The sequence below is a fragment of the Poecilia reticulata genome, linkage group LG6 (assembly GCF_000633615.1).
Source record: "Poecilia reticulata strain Guanapo linkage group LG6, Guppy_female_1.0+MT, whole genome shotgun sequence".
In the NCBI taxonomy this organism is placed as follows: domain Eukaryota; kingdom Metazoa; phylum Chordata; class Actinopteri; order Cyprinodontiformes; family Poeciliidae; genus Poecilia; species Poecilia reticulata.
Window position 1 is genome coordinate 22,653,132 of NC_024336.1, and position 13,320 is coordinate 22,666,451.

At 37.8% G+C, this 13,320-nt stretch overlaps 1 protein-coding gene across 1 annotated transcript in view; it reads left to right on the top strand.

Annotated features, from left to right (window-relative positions):
- The first annotated feature begins 721 nt into the window (after positions 1 to 721).
- igf1ra (insulin-like growth factor 1a receptor) overlaps positions 722 to 13,320 on the top strand; it is an 85,252-nt gene continuing 72,653 nt past the window's right edge. Inside the window, exon 1 of the mRNA XM_008412387.2 lies at positions 722 to 1,904. Within this exon, the coding sequence (XP_008410609.1) occupies positions 1,805 to 1,904 (100 nt within the window). The 5' untranslated portion in view covers positions 722 to 1,804. The remainder of the gene's footprint in view (positions 1,905 to 13,320) is intronic.

Consider the following 13,320-nt stretch of genomic DNA (forward strand, 5'->3'; position numbering starts at 1 on the left):
GAGTCTAGTCCAGTTCCTTTTCTTCTCAGCCCAGATAAGATGCTTGGGGCCCATCTGTAGGATTCATCTATGAGTAGTCACTGTTGATGCACTGACTCCAGCCTCATTCCACTCTTTGTGAAGTTTCCCTAAATTTCTGAATTGATTTTGCTTCCATTCAAATGTCCACAAATGTGTTTGGATGCAGCACTCTGTGAGCATCCAGTTTCTTTAGCAGTGTCCTTTGTGGCTTAGCCTTCTTGCTAAGAGTGTCGATGGCTGTCTTCTGTTAGGAATCTTCCCTTTCATTGTGTCCGCTACTGACCCAGACTGAGAGAGAAAACCCTATGAAGCATTTGCAGATGCTTTGAGTTTGTTACCTGATTAAGGTGTGCCACCATATATTTCAAATATTAAACTTTTCACAATATTCCAATTTTCAGAGATGCTGAAGTTTGGGTTTTCATTTAAATGACCAGAAATAAGTTTGAAATATTCAACTCTATCTGTAATGAATATCTATGATGATCACTTTTTTAAATAAGCAACGAAAGATATAGGATATTTTGACGATATTCTGTATTTTTTCCCTCAGTGTACCTGTGCTGTTTTCCGTTTGGCGTGGTGTTTTTTTTTTGTTTTTTTTGGGGGGGGAACTGGATCTTTATCCACTCCGGGTTTTCACGACGCTCCCACTTTATCCGTAAAGCTATGTGTTTTCTGTGTGAGAGACGCCGACTCTTGTTTGGAGCAGCGATTCTACGGAGGGGCAGAGACCCGCAACAGCCTGCGCTAACCGAGGGCGAGTCTGAACCATTTCATCCTCTGGATTTTACGCGCAACAGGACTATTTTTCTTTCTTTTTTTTTCTTTCCTGTGTTTTTTTCTTTTTACGTTGGTGTGGGGAGAAGAGCAAAAAAAAAAAAAAGAAGAATCACTCGTAAAAGGCAACTGCGTGGCCACACTCTCCCTCCCACCCCAGCCGAGGTCGTCTAGCTGGAGATCCATTCTCTTGCGTGGCACAAGTCTGGTATTTTCTTTCAGCTGCAAACCCGGTCTGACGGAGGGGATCAGTCCAAGAGGAGCTAAAGGGAGAAATTTGGTATTCAAACCGAGCCGGGACTGCTCTGCGGGGATCTTACTATAGCCTGTGCTTGCTGGATGGCATAGGCAAAAAACGGGGGGTTTTCATTCATTTTTCAGCCCCTCTCAGCCACCACCCCTGTGGATCTGTCCGTGTGTGTGTTTTTTTTTTTTTTTTTTTTCGCCCTCCTCTTTATCATTCAGCCTTGTTCACGAGTGGAATGCTGTGAACGATTTATGGGGCTGCTTGTGGAATTATAAATTACGAAAAAAAAAAAAAGATCTAGGCAGACTTGTGTTTTTATTGTCCACGCTAGGCCTTAACACACTGGAGGCGCACTGCTGTTTTTAAGAGATGGAGAATGAAGATGGGGATTACCATCATTTATCCAGGAAAATCACTGGCCCGTGTGCCACACCAGCCAAAGTGTACAGTGATCGGCAAAAATAGCAGACTGCATTTTTGGGATTTTTCTTTTCGATCAAAAACGCCTCCCCTCTCCAATCAAATCGCATTTATTTATGTTTTTAAGTAGATCTACATAATAAAAAAAACACACATTTGGAAGCTGCTAAAGAGTAGCCTTTCGGGCTACAGACATTTATTATTCCTTTTTATTTATATTTTTTCAATTCCTGTTTTTTTTTTTTTTTTTTTAATGTGCAGGATCTCTTGCGACTGGTGGACGTGTACGAACCTGCTATTTTATTTAATTTTTTTGCGTTTTGTGAAAGGAAAATAATGAACGTGGGAGCAGAAACATCGATGGGTAGCCTGACCTTGTTTTGGGGTTTGCTGCTGTTTTTTTCTTCTGTCTGCGTGCGATCCACTCATGGAGAGAGTAAGTGTTTTGATAGTGTAAATGCTCTAATTTATTTCTCCACTCTCAATATGTCTGAAAGCTTGGAATCCTTGTGAGCAATGTAATGTAAGCAGTTCTTTTTATGTGTCAACAGTGAATAAATTATTATTTTAAGATTATTTTTAATTAAATACGCCAGTGTAGCCGCGGCGCGCGCCTGTTATTCAAGCAGTATATTTACACCATGTGTCGGTGTCGGAGAGTGCCTGTAGATAACCCAAATACGCAGTATTATTTTATATGCCCATGCATTCTTATTAATTTGAACCCAAAGGGAGGGAATCCAACAGCAGGCGCATCCGACGCATTGTTTTGAACGCGCAGAAGTCAGAGGGATGGATCCAGAGAGCAGAGCTGAAGGTTACTACGACCATGTGGCCATTTTGCATTTCGTAGTGCGTTGCTGCGCAAAAACAACAACAAAACCCCCAATTCAGACAGTCCTGTTAACCCTGTTATTTGTTTTAAAGTTATCTGGACTCTTATATGGCTACAAAAACAGGCGAAGAAAATTACACTTATCTTCCATTAAAAACGATATCTGAAAGCTAGTTAGCCTCTTGTTTTTGTGCGTCAGTCAATGAAATGTTTAAACTGGAGCAGCTTCAGAGCGCAGCTTGTTTTCCACCTCGGCTTTAACACTGTGTGCTCTGTGCTAATTAAGCTTAAGAAACGGATGGTGGCTTTCAGTCAGAGGCATGGACATTTTTTGACTTTGTTATAGAAACATTTTATAACGGGGTATGTCACACTGGTAAATAGCAAGAAAACACTGGGGGATATCACGTATTTTGGGACGTTTTCGTGATTTCACCTTCTAAGCCAAATTTAAACATRAACTYATCCAACGTGTTGCACGTTTTTAAGTTCTTCAAGTTGTTGATTCACTTTCTAAAAGCAGGGCTCCCACTTTTATAGTGGTTGACCGTTTTTGAGTGGTSCAGGGTTCATATGCAGTCACTTCATGACTTGTCTTCCATCTTTCTTTCTTTCCTTGTGTCCTTTATTTTCCTTTTATTCCTTGTATCTGTCTTCTTTAATTTCTGCCTACCATCTTTCTTATTTCCTTTCTTGTCTCCACAGGTTATCTCTACTTTACTYCTTTGTGTTCTTTCTTCCCAACTTCCCCAGGTCCATCTTTTCTTTTTGTCCTGCCAGMCTATCTTCCTTGCATGCTTAATTTATTTTTTCCTTTCTTCCTTCCTCGAGTTCATTTTTACTTCCTTTTTAATTGTATTTTTCTTGTGTTTCTTGTATTCTACCTTTCCTTCTTCCTTCTGTTATTCCTTCTTTCTTCTTCGATATCTCCATTGTGTTCCAAAAGATTTAAAGCCTATTCTCTGTAGAAATATCTACCATAAAATCATGGTGAACTACAGGTTTTATATTTTAAATTAAAATGACTTGGTGRGAAAGTTGAGACTTAAAAAGTCTGTAATTCTTGCAGGACTTTGCAGAAAACTGGCTGTTTATTCATTTGGGACATGATTTTATTGCTGTAGAGCATTACTTTTAGCTGTAAAACTGATAGAAGGCATCATCTTACTCTTGATTTGCGAAACCAAAAGGAGACCCAATTCCCATACCGCAAAGCACTGTACCATGCTAAGTTGGGAAATAAAAAGAAGCACAGCAAAACCATTTGATTTAATTTATAATGAAACTGTTCAATTATTTACCAATTTCTTGCTTTCTGTCTGATCTGAATATGTTCAGTATCAGGGATACATCGATCAGCCTTCCCTGGTCAACACTAATCATTGGTTTTCTTTGAGATCTGATCTGTTAATTTTGCTTTTCATCCTCTAAGCCCTATATTAGACAAATGGCAAAAAGTACACCCCTGATTCAGTATTTAAAAAAAAAAAGTCATTGATGCACGGGAAGCACAGGTCAGGCCTCTTCTTGCTCATTCAGATTTAGTTTATTTTTTTTCCCTTAGGACTGTATGCCATAAAAAAAGAGAAAAAATGAGTCGCAGATTCTTTTTGAATTATTAGAGTCAGTGTAGCAAGAAATGCGCCGATCAGTATTGTGCTGGCCAGTACCAATTTCCAGTTTTGATTGTGGTCTGACCACGATGATTCATATTTTTATTACCAATTATAGTTTTTATTTCTTAATGTACATGTGACAGAAGAAAAATGTGCTCAATTTTTGTTTAGCAAAGAGGCTGATAAACAGTGTTTATCAGTATTGTTTACATTTGTACAATTTAACTTCTCCGATAAACATTGTTGAAAATGTAGAAATGGCAAGGAGTGAATTTACCTAATATTTCAGATTTCTATTGTACTAAAAAAGCATATAAGTACATGCTGCTATTATCTATGTTTTTGAAATGGAAATTGTGTTTTTATTTTCAGTTTTGACGCATTCAATGAAGAGGGAAAAAAAATTCTAATATTAATCGTAGTCAATCAGGGCAAAACAGATCTGTTGCAATCGGTCTGATGGACTGGTGGGTCAGTGGCTTTCTTTAACTAATACAGTTAGTTTTTTGAGGCTACATTTCTCTCTGTTATTAGGACTTCCCTCTTACTTTCACTCATATTTTATATGTTAATGCAACAGCAGGCGTTACTTATTCATTTAGGACCTCTACGTGTGGATCGTTCTGCCCTGAACGTAGAGATTGTGCTTGTGTCCGTAACATGGACACTGCATGCCGCCCCTCCACACCCCATCACATCAATTCCCTTATTACTTAAAGTGGAAACATCTTTGTATGRGAAGGGGACAGGCAGAATAACATATATTAGCATCCAAATAGAAGAGAAAAAAAATGATTKCATCCCTGTTGACCAGTGGCCCGACCTTGGCCATGTTCTTTGAGCCTCTCTGAGCTCCCTGAAAGGCTTGTGAGTGCAATTGGGAGAGCTCAGAGCGAGGGAGTCGCTCTGAGATCTCGAGCCTCTGTGCTGTATAATACATCAGACCTTCCAGAACACAGAAACTTTGGTGACAAAAGCCTGCAGAGAATATAAGGATCTGTGTCACTGATTCACCACTTGTAGATGGTGTTTACTTTACTCGGGCTGGAGAGCGTCAGAATTTCCAGCTGCTGTCATCACTTAGCGGAAAATCACAAACCTCTCAGAGCTCCATTTGGGGTTCAAATTTTTCTGTTCGTTTTGATAATCTGTCCGCACCAATAAAATGTAATTAAGCCCCCTTTTAACTCTCACCACAACAGACTTTCCACGCCACAGCTTTCAAGTATGTAGCTGTTTTTTTCTTAAAAGAGAGCAGAGAGAGACCGTTGGGAGCATAGTTGGTGTTTGGAAATCATACATAAAACACTTGCAGGAGACTCGGATTTGGTTTTATTGATTTCAGTTTCTGAGCTGCTCTAAACCTCATCACTTGGCAGTTCCACCTGCAGCTCTTAAACTGTCACCAGCAGCACTGGTGCAGGGGTTGTGAGAGCACAGGCACTCTCTGTCCTGCCTCACGAGGCCACAACGATGTTCCTGTTCCTGTCACCTTGGAACATTGGATTGGCAAAGACAAATGATCAAGCGTCATTGGGAATCRTGTTTGACAGGTACTCTTCTCCTGTCCGACTTTTTCCCTCCTGGGTTGGGCTTGTTGCGGGTCGGCTCTTCCGTTTTGTGGCAGRGCACGTACCCCAGCTATGACTGCTGCCACTGTCATCCGAGGTGCCCCGTTTTGCCTCGTGACAGTGGTGACATAAGACCTCCATGCTGGCTGGGTGGCCKYCTATCTCTGTGATTACTGTGTATAACTCGGTGTGTTAGTCTGAGTCAGTGGAATGCCCCTGGGTATGAATGTGAAAGTGTGTCAGTGGGCTAGTTTGTGAGCATCCAGTGAAAACGCTGTCCCGTAGCTCTTCCGGCCTGCCAGCTGAGGTTTGGTTTGCGCAGCTTTAATGAAACRCTGTATTTCAAGTGGCATGTCAGTGTATTTGTTCGGTTATAGTTTTTCCATCCAACCGCGTGCGYATCATCGTTTGCTCTGGGTTTAATAGCCTGTAGAGTGTTTTACAATTTGTGTGATGATTGTAAATGTTGGCTCCTCGACTGCACGCCACCTGTCTTATCAAATAAGTGGTGTCTGCACATAAAAACATTCAAAGATAATGCCATCTTGAGATGCAGTGATTGCAGTTTTCTGGGGCGATTTCAGATTCCTTGATAAAAACATAATGAAGTTATTTTTCTGCTTTCTGATGGAAATCAAATGTATAAACATTTGGTAGCTGCAGACTGAGTGAATCAATATAGTTTGCTGGGTTACTTTAAATCCRGACCTTTTTCTTTTTACCAASTTGTACAATAAACTCAGCTTGACCGACTTTATGACCGGGATCCAATTGTAACGTATGTAATTGACTTTAATTCTGTCTACATCTTTTGATTTAATTCAGCGTACATTATTTAAATATGAAATAAGTATGAAAGATCGAACAGACTTTTCTGAAGTGTTTGAGACGAGTTGCTATTTATTTATGCAGTCTATTAAATCACATTAAAAACTTACATTGAAGGTTTGTTTTTGCTCTAATAATCGCCTCTGATATGATGCATTCACTGACTTGTTTAAGTGAAAAACAAAGTCTTTGTACATTTGATCTGGCTGTCACCAGCCAACCTGTATCGGTGCATCTCTACCACAAATCCTTCAGTTGCATCCTATAAGTCAGGGCATTGGTGGTTTGTAGTTGTTGTAATAAGGATAAACGACAAGTAAATTTGTTTATATAGCTCTAGATTAAGGGATCCTGAGTAATTCCATTTGTCTAATTGTTATAAACTAGCTTATTCTGGGGATTATAACACCTTAATATTTGTTCAATAGCTTGTCTTACTTCACGCTTTCCACAAATAGCTTTTCATTAGGGGAAAAAACTTAATATTTTTGTGATTTTGAAAAAAAAAAAACCTGCCTGAAAGTGCTAAGTAATGTAATAGAAACATAATGATGAATAGAACAGTTTTTATTTTCTTCTTTTTGTCTGACTTCTGTCAGCCTCCATGCATTTTCTCCTTATTGATTTATTGTCAAAGCAACTATTTCATAGAAATCAGGTCACTGCAGCTTGTAATGCTGTTCGCCTCCTGCCCACTTGAGTGAGAGGCAGTCTTTGTTTGGGACTTGTTATGATGAGGAGTGTAGAGTTACTGTTTGGGGTTTCGGTGATATCTGAGCCACAGTGTTTGAAGTTGGGTCCACTGAGGGGAAGTGGCCCACCAGAACGCTGGTCAGATGACTTCCAGTATGCGGTGGATTAGAGCCGGTTGATGTGACAGGTGCGAGTTGATGTGACATGCATAACAAGTGCTTTCTGCCTCGATTCCAATTGCTGCTGGTAAATGCAGTAAGCATTACCATAATAACATCCCGTGGAAGTATATTTAAAAAATATATTAATATGCAATATGTTGATCCAGTGCAATGATGTACTTTTATACTGCTTACATTTTGTGTTGCAGTAATGTAGCCTATTTTGAAATTGAAACTTTGATTTTGTAGGGCATTGTTTGTGTGTTTTTTGTTTTATAATGTTTTTATAGCCAAAAAAGATMATCATTTTTATATTTTCTTTTCTCCTTAATTTTAATCATCCCAAATAAGATAATGAAAATTGTTACAATATTATGTCCATATCCTTATAATTGTGAAGTCTTGAGTAGGAATTAAATCGTTTTCCTCTCTAAAGTTTTGAGCAAAATATTTGGTTTCACTGCCATGAAGAAGTTGGAATCGCCTGTTTTCTAAACAATATTCAAGGTTTCAAGGAATTTAATTAGTTTTCATTTTTTGTTTTTATGTGATTCCTGGCAGCTAAAACAAGGAATACTGTGGATATAGTGGCCTTGCAGTGTCAGTGATGGATTTGCTCTAAATACTGGAGAGAAAAAAAATTTACTCTAACTACATTTTAGATTACAACTGTGGATTTAATTTTCTTCATGGAATCTTTAACAAATAAAAAAGTCTGATTTATGTTTTGAATCTAAAAATCTACATATAAAACAATACTAGTTTTGCTTTCTAACTCATTAAATATATTGAATAACCTAAAACCCCAAACATTCTTGGTCCATAAATTGATAAACCAACAGCATTAACTGTGATTCACTTTCGAGTTTAGTAAAAATAAGCYACAGGTTAGAGATTCATCTTATTCCTTACTTTTCTGTTAGATTCAAACATATATATCTATCAATAAAACCTGCAGCTCATTTTTGTTTTATGATTAATGTGTTCAGCTTAATTTCTGAAATAACACTGAGTTTGTAAGTGTTGTGGTCATTAGCGATTTAAAAAAAACCCCACTCACTTAAAATTAGTATCAGCAGAGAAAACCTGAGTGATGTCATTTTATGCAACTAATTAACTTAACAGACCAAACTTTCTGACATGATTAAACATTGATTTAATGTGTTTGAGATCCAGTAAGGGTTAAAAAATGTCCTCTTTATAGGTGTTGTTAAATCTCAAATTTCTGAGCTTAAAAATAACTGCAATGTCTTCAGGATCGTCATTAAAGAATAATCTTAGTAAACTTTCCTGGAATAAACAGAGCTCCATCTCAGTGTTTCCAGATTGCTTGTTCATATACACATTTTTCTCCCAAATGTCATGTTTTTCAATTTCTATTTTTTACAAAACATTGTGTTTGACAAAAAATAAATAAAAACAAATTTTTCCAACTAAAACATAATTATAAATGTCACAAACTATTACAGTTTAGTAGTTGAAAAATAAACAAAATAAAATAAGATCCGTTCTTAAAATAGTTAAACAAGCAAACGTTGTTGTGAAAGTAATATTTTCCACCTAAGTGTGAAWTAAAGTTTATTATTTACAAGCCGGGCAGGTTCTGTGGATTCAGCAAGTTTTGGCTGTTAGTCGTGGTTTAATTTTAACGAAGGTGCGCGGGGTCATGTTTGCCTGTGTGTGTGTGCTGATGCAGGTGCGCTTGTGTATGTGTTTGTGTGTTGACATCTCCACAGAGGTCCGGGGCAGGGTTTATCAATCATAAACATGAGCCCATGGATCCCGTTACGCTGTGCAGATATGTGTGTTTACTCAGCAGTGTGAAGAGCAAAGAGACCCAGGAGGAAGAGACAGACACATGCGTGCAGGATATCAGTCCGTGTGGACAGGGCTGCTGAAATATGTCTTTATGTAACGTAATCATGGTWACTTCATTATATTTAAGTGTTTTTTGTTGTTGTTGCAACAAGTGGAGTAAGGAAAGCTTGCAGCCTTAGTTGGAGGYAAAATCTTTCTCAAGCTTTTGTGTGAGAAAATGATTGGAATTCCTGCTACTTAACATGCCTAATGGGCAGAATAAGAGCGTCACAAAGAGGAAGGCTGTGTCATTCCTCTCCCTTGTATTCCCATTCCAGCCTCGCTTTTTCAAGAGTCTTCACAACTTGCAGAAACGCATTCAGAAGGTAGCAGTTTCTGCTTGCAGGAGTTCTGCACCCGTGTGGCCTCTCCATAGTTTGGCTTGGCTGAAATCTTATCTTCCGCTGGCCAGACGCCCCCTGATTTTATTAATGCCCTCATCAGGAAGTGGAGCCCAGAGCTTCTCTTTACTAACAAACAAATTAGCCTTTGTATTCGAGTGGCTCCACCCCTCCTCCCTCGCTCCCCGGCTGCTGGAGAAGCTGGAAGAAAATTCTCAATGAAACAAAGAAGACATGCAGCTCGATGGCTCACATGTGGAGCCCAGGGGCATTGGTGTTGATTGGAGAAAGCAAATACTATTTTCTTCGGGAGTAATTGTTTCCGTTCTAAATTTGGACAAGTGAAACATCCCACCGGGGGCAAATATTACCCATTCATCCCCTTCATAAACAATGTGACTTCTATTTTTAAACAAAAAGAAGTTAGAAGCAAAGCACATCAATCAGTAATTTTGATGTGCAGATTGAATGCATGTATTTCCACAGGAAGCATAATTCACAAGGGACTTCCATTACAATTGTTGTGCAAAAAAAAATCAATCCATGGGTACAACATTCATTTTGGACTAAAAAAGCTCAGTTATCTGCTTTTCTCCGCAGTATGACAAGGATCACAGAAATACTTTGAAGACTTGCCTGTTTTATTGGACAGGGACTGCAGCAGTGTAACTACGGCTGCCTCCTAAGCTTCTGTAAGAACATAACAGGTTTAACTAAAGAGCTCATATGTCAAGGCATTTCCTGTACCAATCACTAAACCTCCTATTAGACAACAATTAACAATGTTCTCTGTACTATTCACACCTTCACTTAACAGATAAACTACTTATGATGTTTTGTTTACTRTGTAATAAAGGRTAGGTAAATGTGATACTAATTTAAATGTTCAACATTTGAGCTTAACAGACTAAAGTTGTTGGAATAAATATAACAGAGTTATAAGGAAAAAAAAGTTTTTGTATTAAACTAAGATATAGGAGATTATTTAAAGTGAAAAGTTAAGATGGAAYAATATAAAACATTGTACRTTAATAATTTTAAAATGATAAAATACTTTGATAAAATTGTAAATGTCATAAAAATAAGTCAACATAAAATGTTTAACATTTGGATGTTTCTTCTAATTGCAATAGCGATATCATGTAAAATAAGACTTAAAAATATGTGCTGTTTTTGTTCCTAGTCATTACAAAGGGTGGTAAATCTGCATTTATTGGAACACTACATTTATCAAAGAGCAATGTTACAGAGGCCAGGTTTAGTTCATAATTTTGTACTATTTCCTTCATTCAAGCACTTTAAAAACACGTGAACAACAATGATAAATTAGAACACTCACAAATTTAATCTATGAGTAGAACAGGCATGGGCCGCTTGCTCTAAATAAGATATGAAAACAGTTTTAAAAGAATTTGAAGCTCGTAAAAAATTCAGCTAGAATTTTCCCTCTTCTACCTGGTGCTGAGCCCTGCTGCCCAGCTGGCTGAAAGAAGGCTGCTACGCTCTCCCTTATTTACATTTAACATAACAGGCTGCTTGGGRAAAAAAATCTGGTGACACAAAACATGGACAGTCATTGTGTGGACACTAAATAAGCTCCGGTCATCCCTCTTATAAAAACTACAGCTGGGAAGCTTAAAACGTCTTGTTAAGCAGCTGACTGTGGGCTGGCCACCAGAGTATCTAGGCCGACTGATTAACCAGCTAATATCAGTTTGCTACATATGTGTCATTCTATAAAGAGTGGCACRGCAAAAAGGTGTAATAAGAAGTGTATTCAATTTCTACTCTTGTAGCAACAAAATATATTTTGTTGTTCTTTTACTCAAACTAATTACCCCTTTTACAATCTCATAACTACAGGAGATGCATTTTAGATGAGTATATGCTCATTTATAACGGGGCAAGATAATACAGAAAGTGACCTTTCCTAAGTTAACATTCTGATCAGAAAGGAAAATGTGGGTAATTCAGTGTCTCTGGATTAACCCACTTCAGATTTTTCCATGTAAAAAAATAGTAATAATTGGAACCTACATGTAGTTTTCCTTCTACTTTGCAATTATCCAGAGTAATTGCAAAGCAATATTTTAGATGACACTGTTTTAATTACAGTCAGTCGTTCATGGGCCTCCCTAGAAACCACAATTCAAGATTACAAAAACAGTAATGGCTCATACTGATGGAACAGAACAAARAGGAGGCAACCACAGAAGAAGTCTGAATAAGCCATGAGAAACCATTTACAAGAACTTCAAATAAATTACAACAAAACTTTACTGGAAATGTTTCATTTGAGTAACTAAGCAAGGTAATAATATTGACATTAGACACTGTCTCTCCTCCATGTGTCATATTTACTTATTGCACCTTTCAGGAAACCAATGTGCCCATTTCCTAAGCTAATCTAAGGAAATGATGGGAAACTCCTAACAAACAGTCCTAGAAAGGCCATYGCCTTCTCAGATGGAAAAGGATATTTTGAAATGGACTTTGATCAATAGAAAACTGTAGTTTTACAARTAAATATGTTGTAATCCTGGATACCACATTTTCCACGCGCAACAAAGGAAAAGTTTTACATTTTAAAAAGCACTCTTTGCAGTAATATTGGGGTTGCTTTGAAGCACATTTGTGAATAAACCAGTCATGCTGATCCGTTATGAATTTAAATGTAAGGTTAGAATGATTTGTAGGTCATCTGTTTTTGTTTATATTAATGTAGTCGTAGGGTTTTTGGAGATAACATTAAAAGAAAAGTCTCTTCATATGGCGAACACATGTGGATCACTGGGTATGCCTGGGAAAGTGCATGATGTCACTGCATTCAATTTATAACTCAAACGTTTATGTAGTTGTTGTTGTTATTATGGGACTTCTGGCATGAACTTTGTCACTGCTTCTCTGTCAAAACTTGTCCACACATCGCTGCGTGYTTGGAAGGTAGCATCAGAAGCGATCATGTCACAACCTGGCATCCCTGAGCACAACCAAAGCTAGAATTTGGCTGGCAGATCGAGACAAGTTTAAGTTTTATGGGTAAGGATTATGTTTATTTAAGTGTGAAAGTTACAGATTTGCATTTGATGTAGCGGTGCATAGTTACATTTACTGGCAGAGCTGATTGTCATCAATAATAAAAGGTTCATGTGAATGTTGTCAGTGGGCGCTCCCAGAACTGTGGTTTCAAGTGTTGTTTTCCGAGCTCGGAGAATTGGCTCATGTACACGTTGAGGTTATCTGAGGTGAAAGACGAAGCATTTTACTGTAAAACGCAGGTGTTGTGTTTGAGGTTATACAAAACAGAAGTTTTGAACATATTAACTTGTGYATCTCAGTGGGAAAATAAGTGAGAGTTTCTGTACTCTGGTAATAGTTTCTCATTACTGAGGACGAACTAACCTTTTCTTCTTTTTTTTTTTTAACAGAGTGTTGAAAGGTGATGTCCTAGCGCAGCACACACGCTTCCAGAAAGCGAGAAAACATTCTGTCAGGCTCACTATCTTGAATAAAAAGATTATATGCTTCAAGAAGATTATTGAAATTATTATTTTTGGTCAATGAACACATGCTTATTTAAAATCTGGCCAAATGGCTTTTACTATCTTTATTCAGTGTTTCTGAAAAGGCTGGGAAAGTGCAGAATTTGTTTTAAGAATGTTCCAGATCTGGAATGGATGGAAAGACAGATAATTTATACAAATAAATCCATCCTGCATGGCCTATCCTGTTCCACAGCCATACCTCTTATCTTCCCTCTGTCCATCAATCTGTTGGCTCATTGCTCATTATCCACTCATCCTTCTATTAGTTCATCATCCAAATATTTATTCATTGTCTGTCCTTTCATCCATCCATAATTCAAAAAATGTCTTTAAATAGTTGTTAACTTTAGAGATTTTAATTGTTGCAATAAAACRATGTATAAGGACCCTATTTTTTTGCTACAC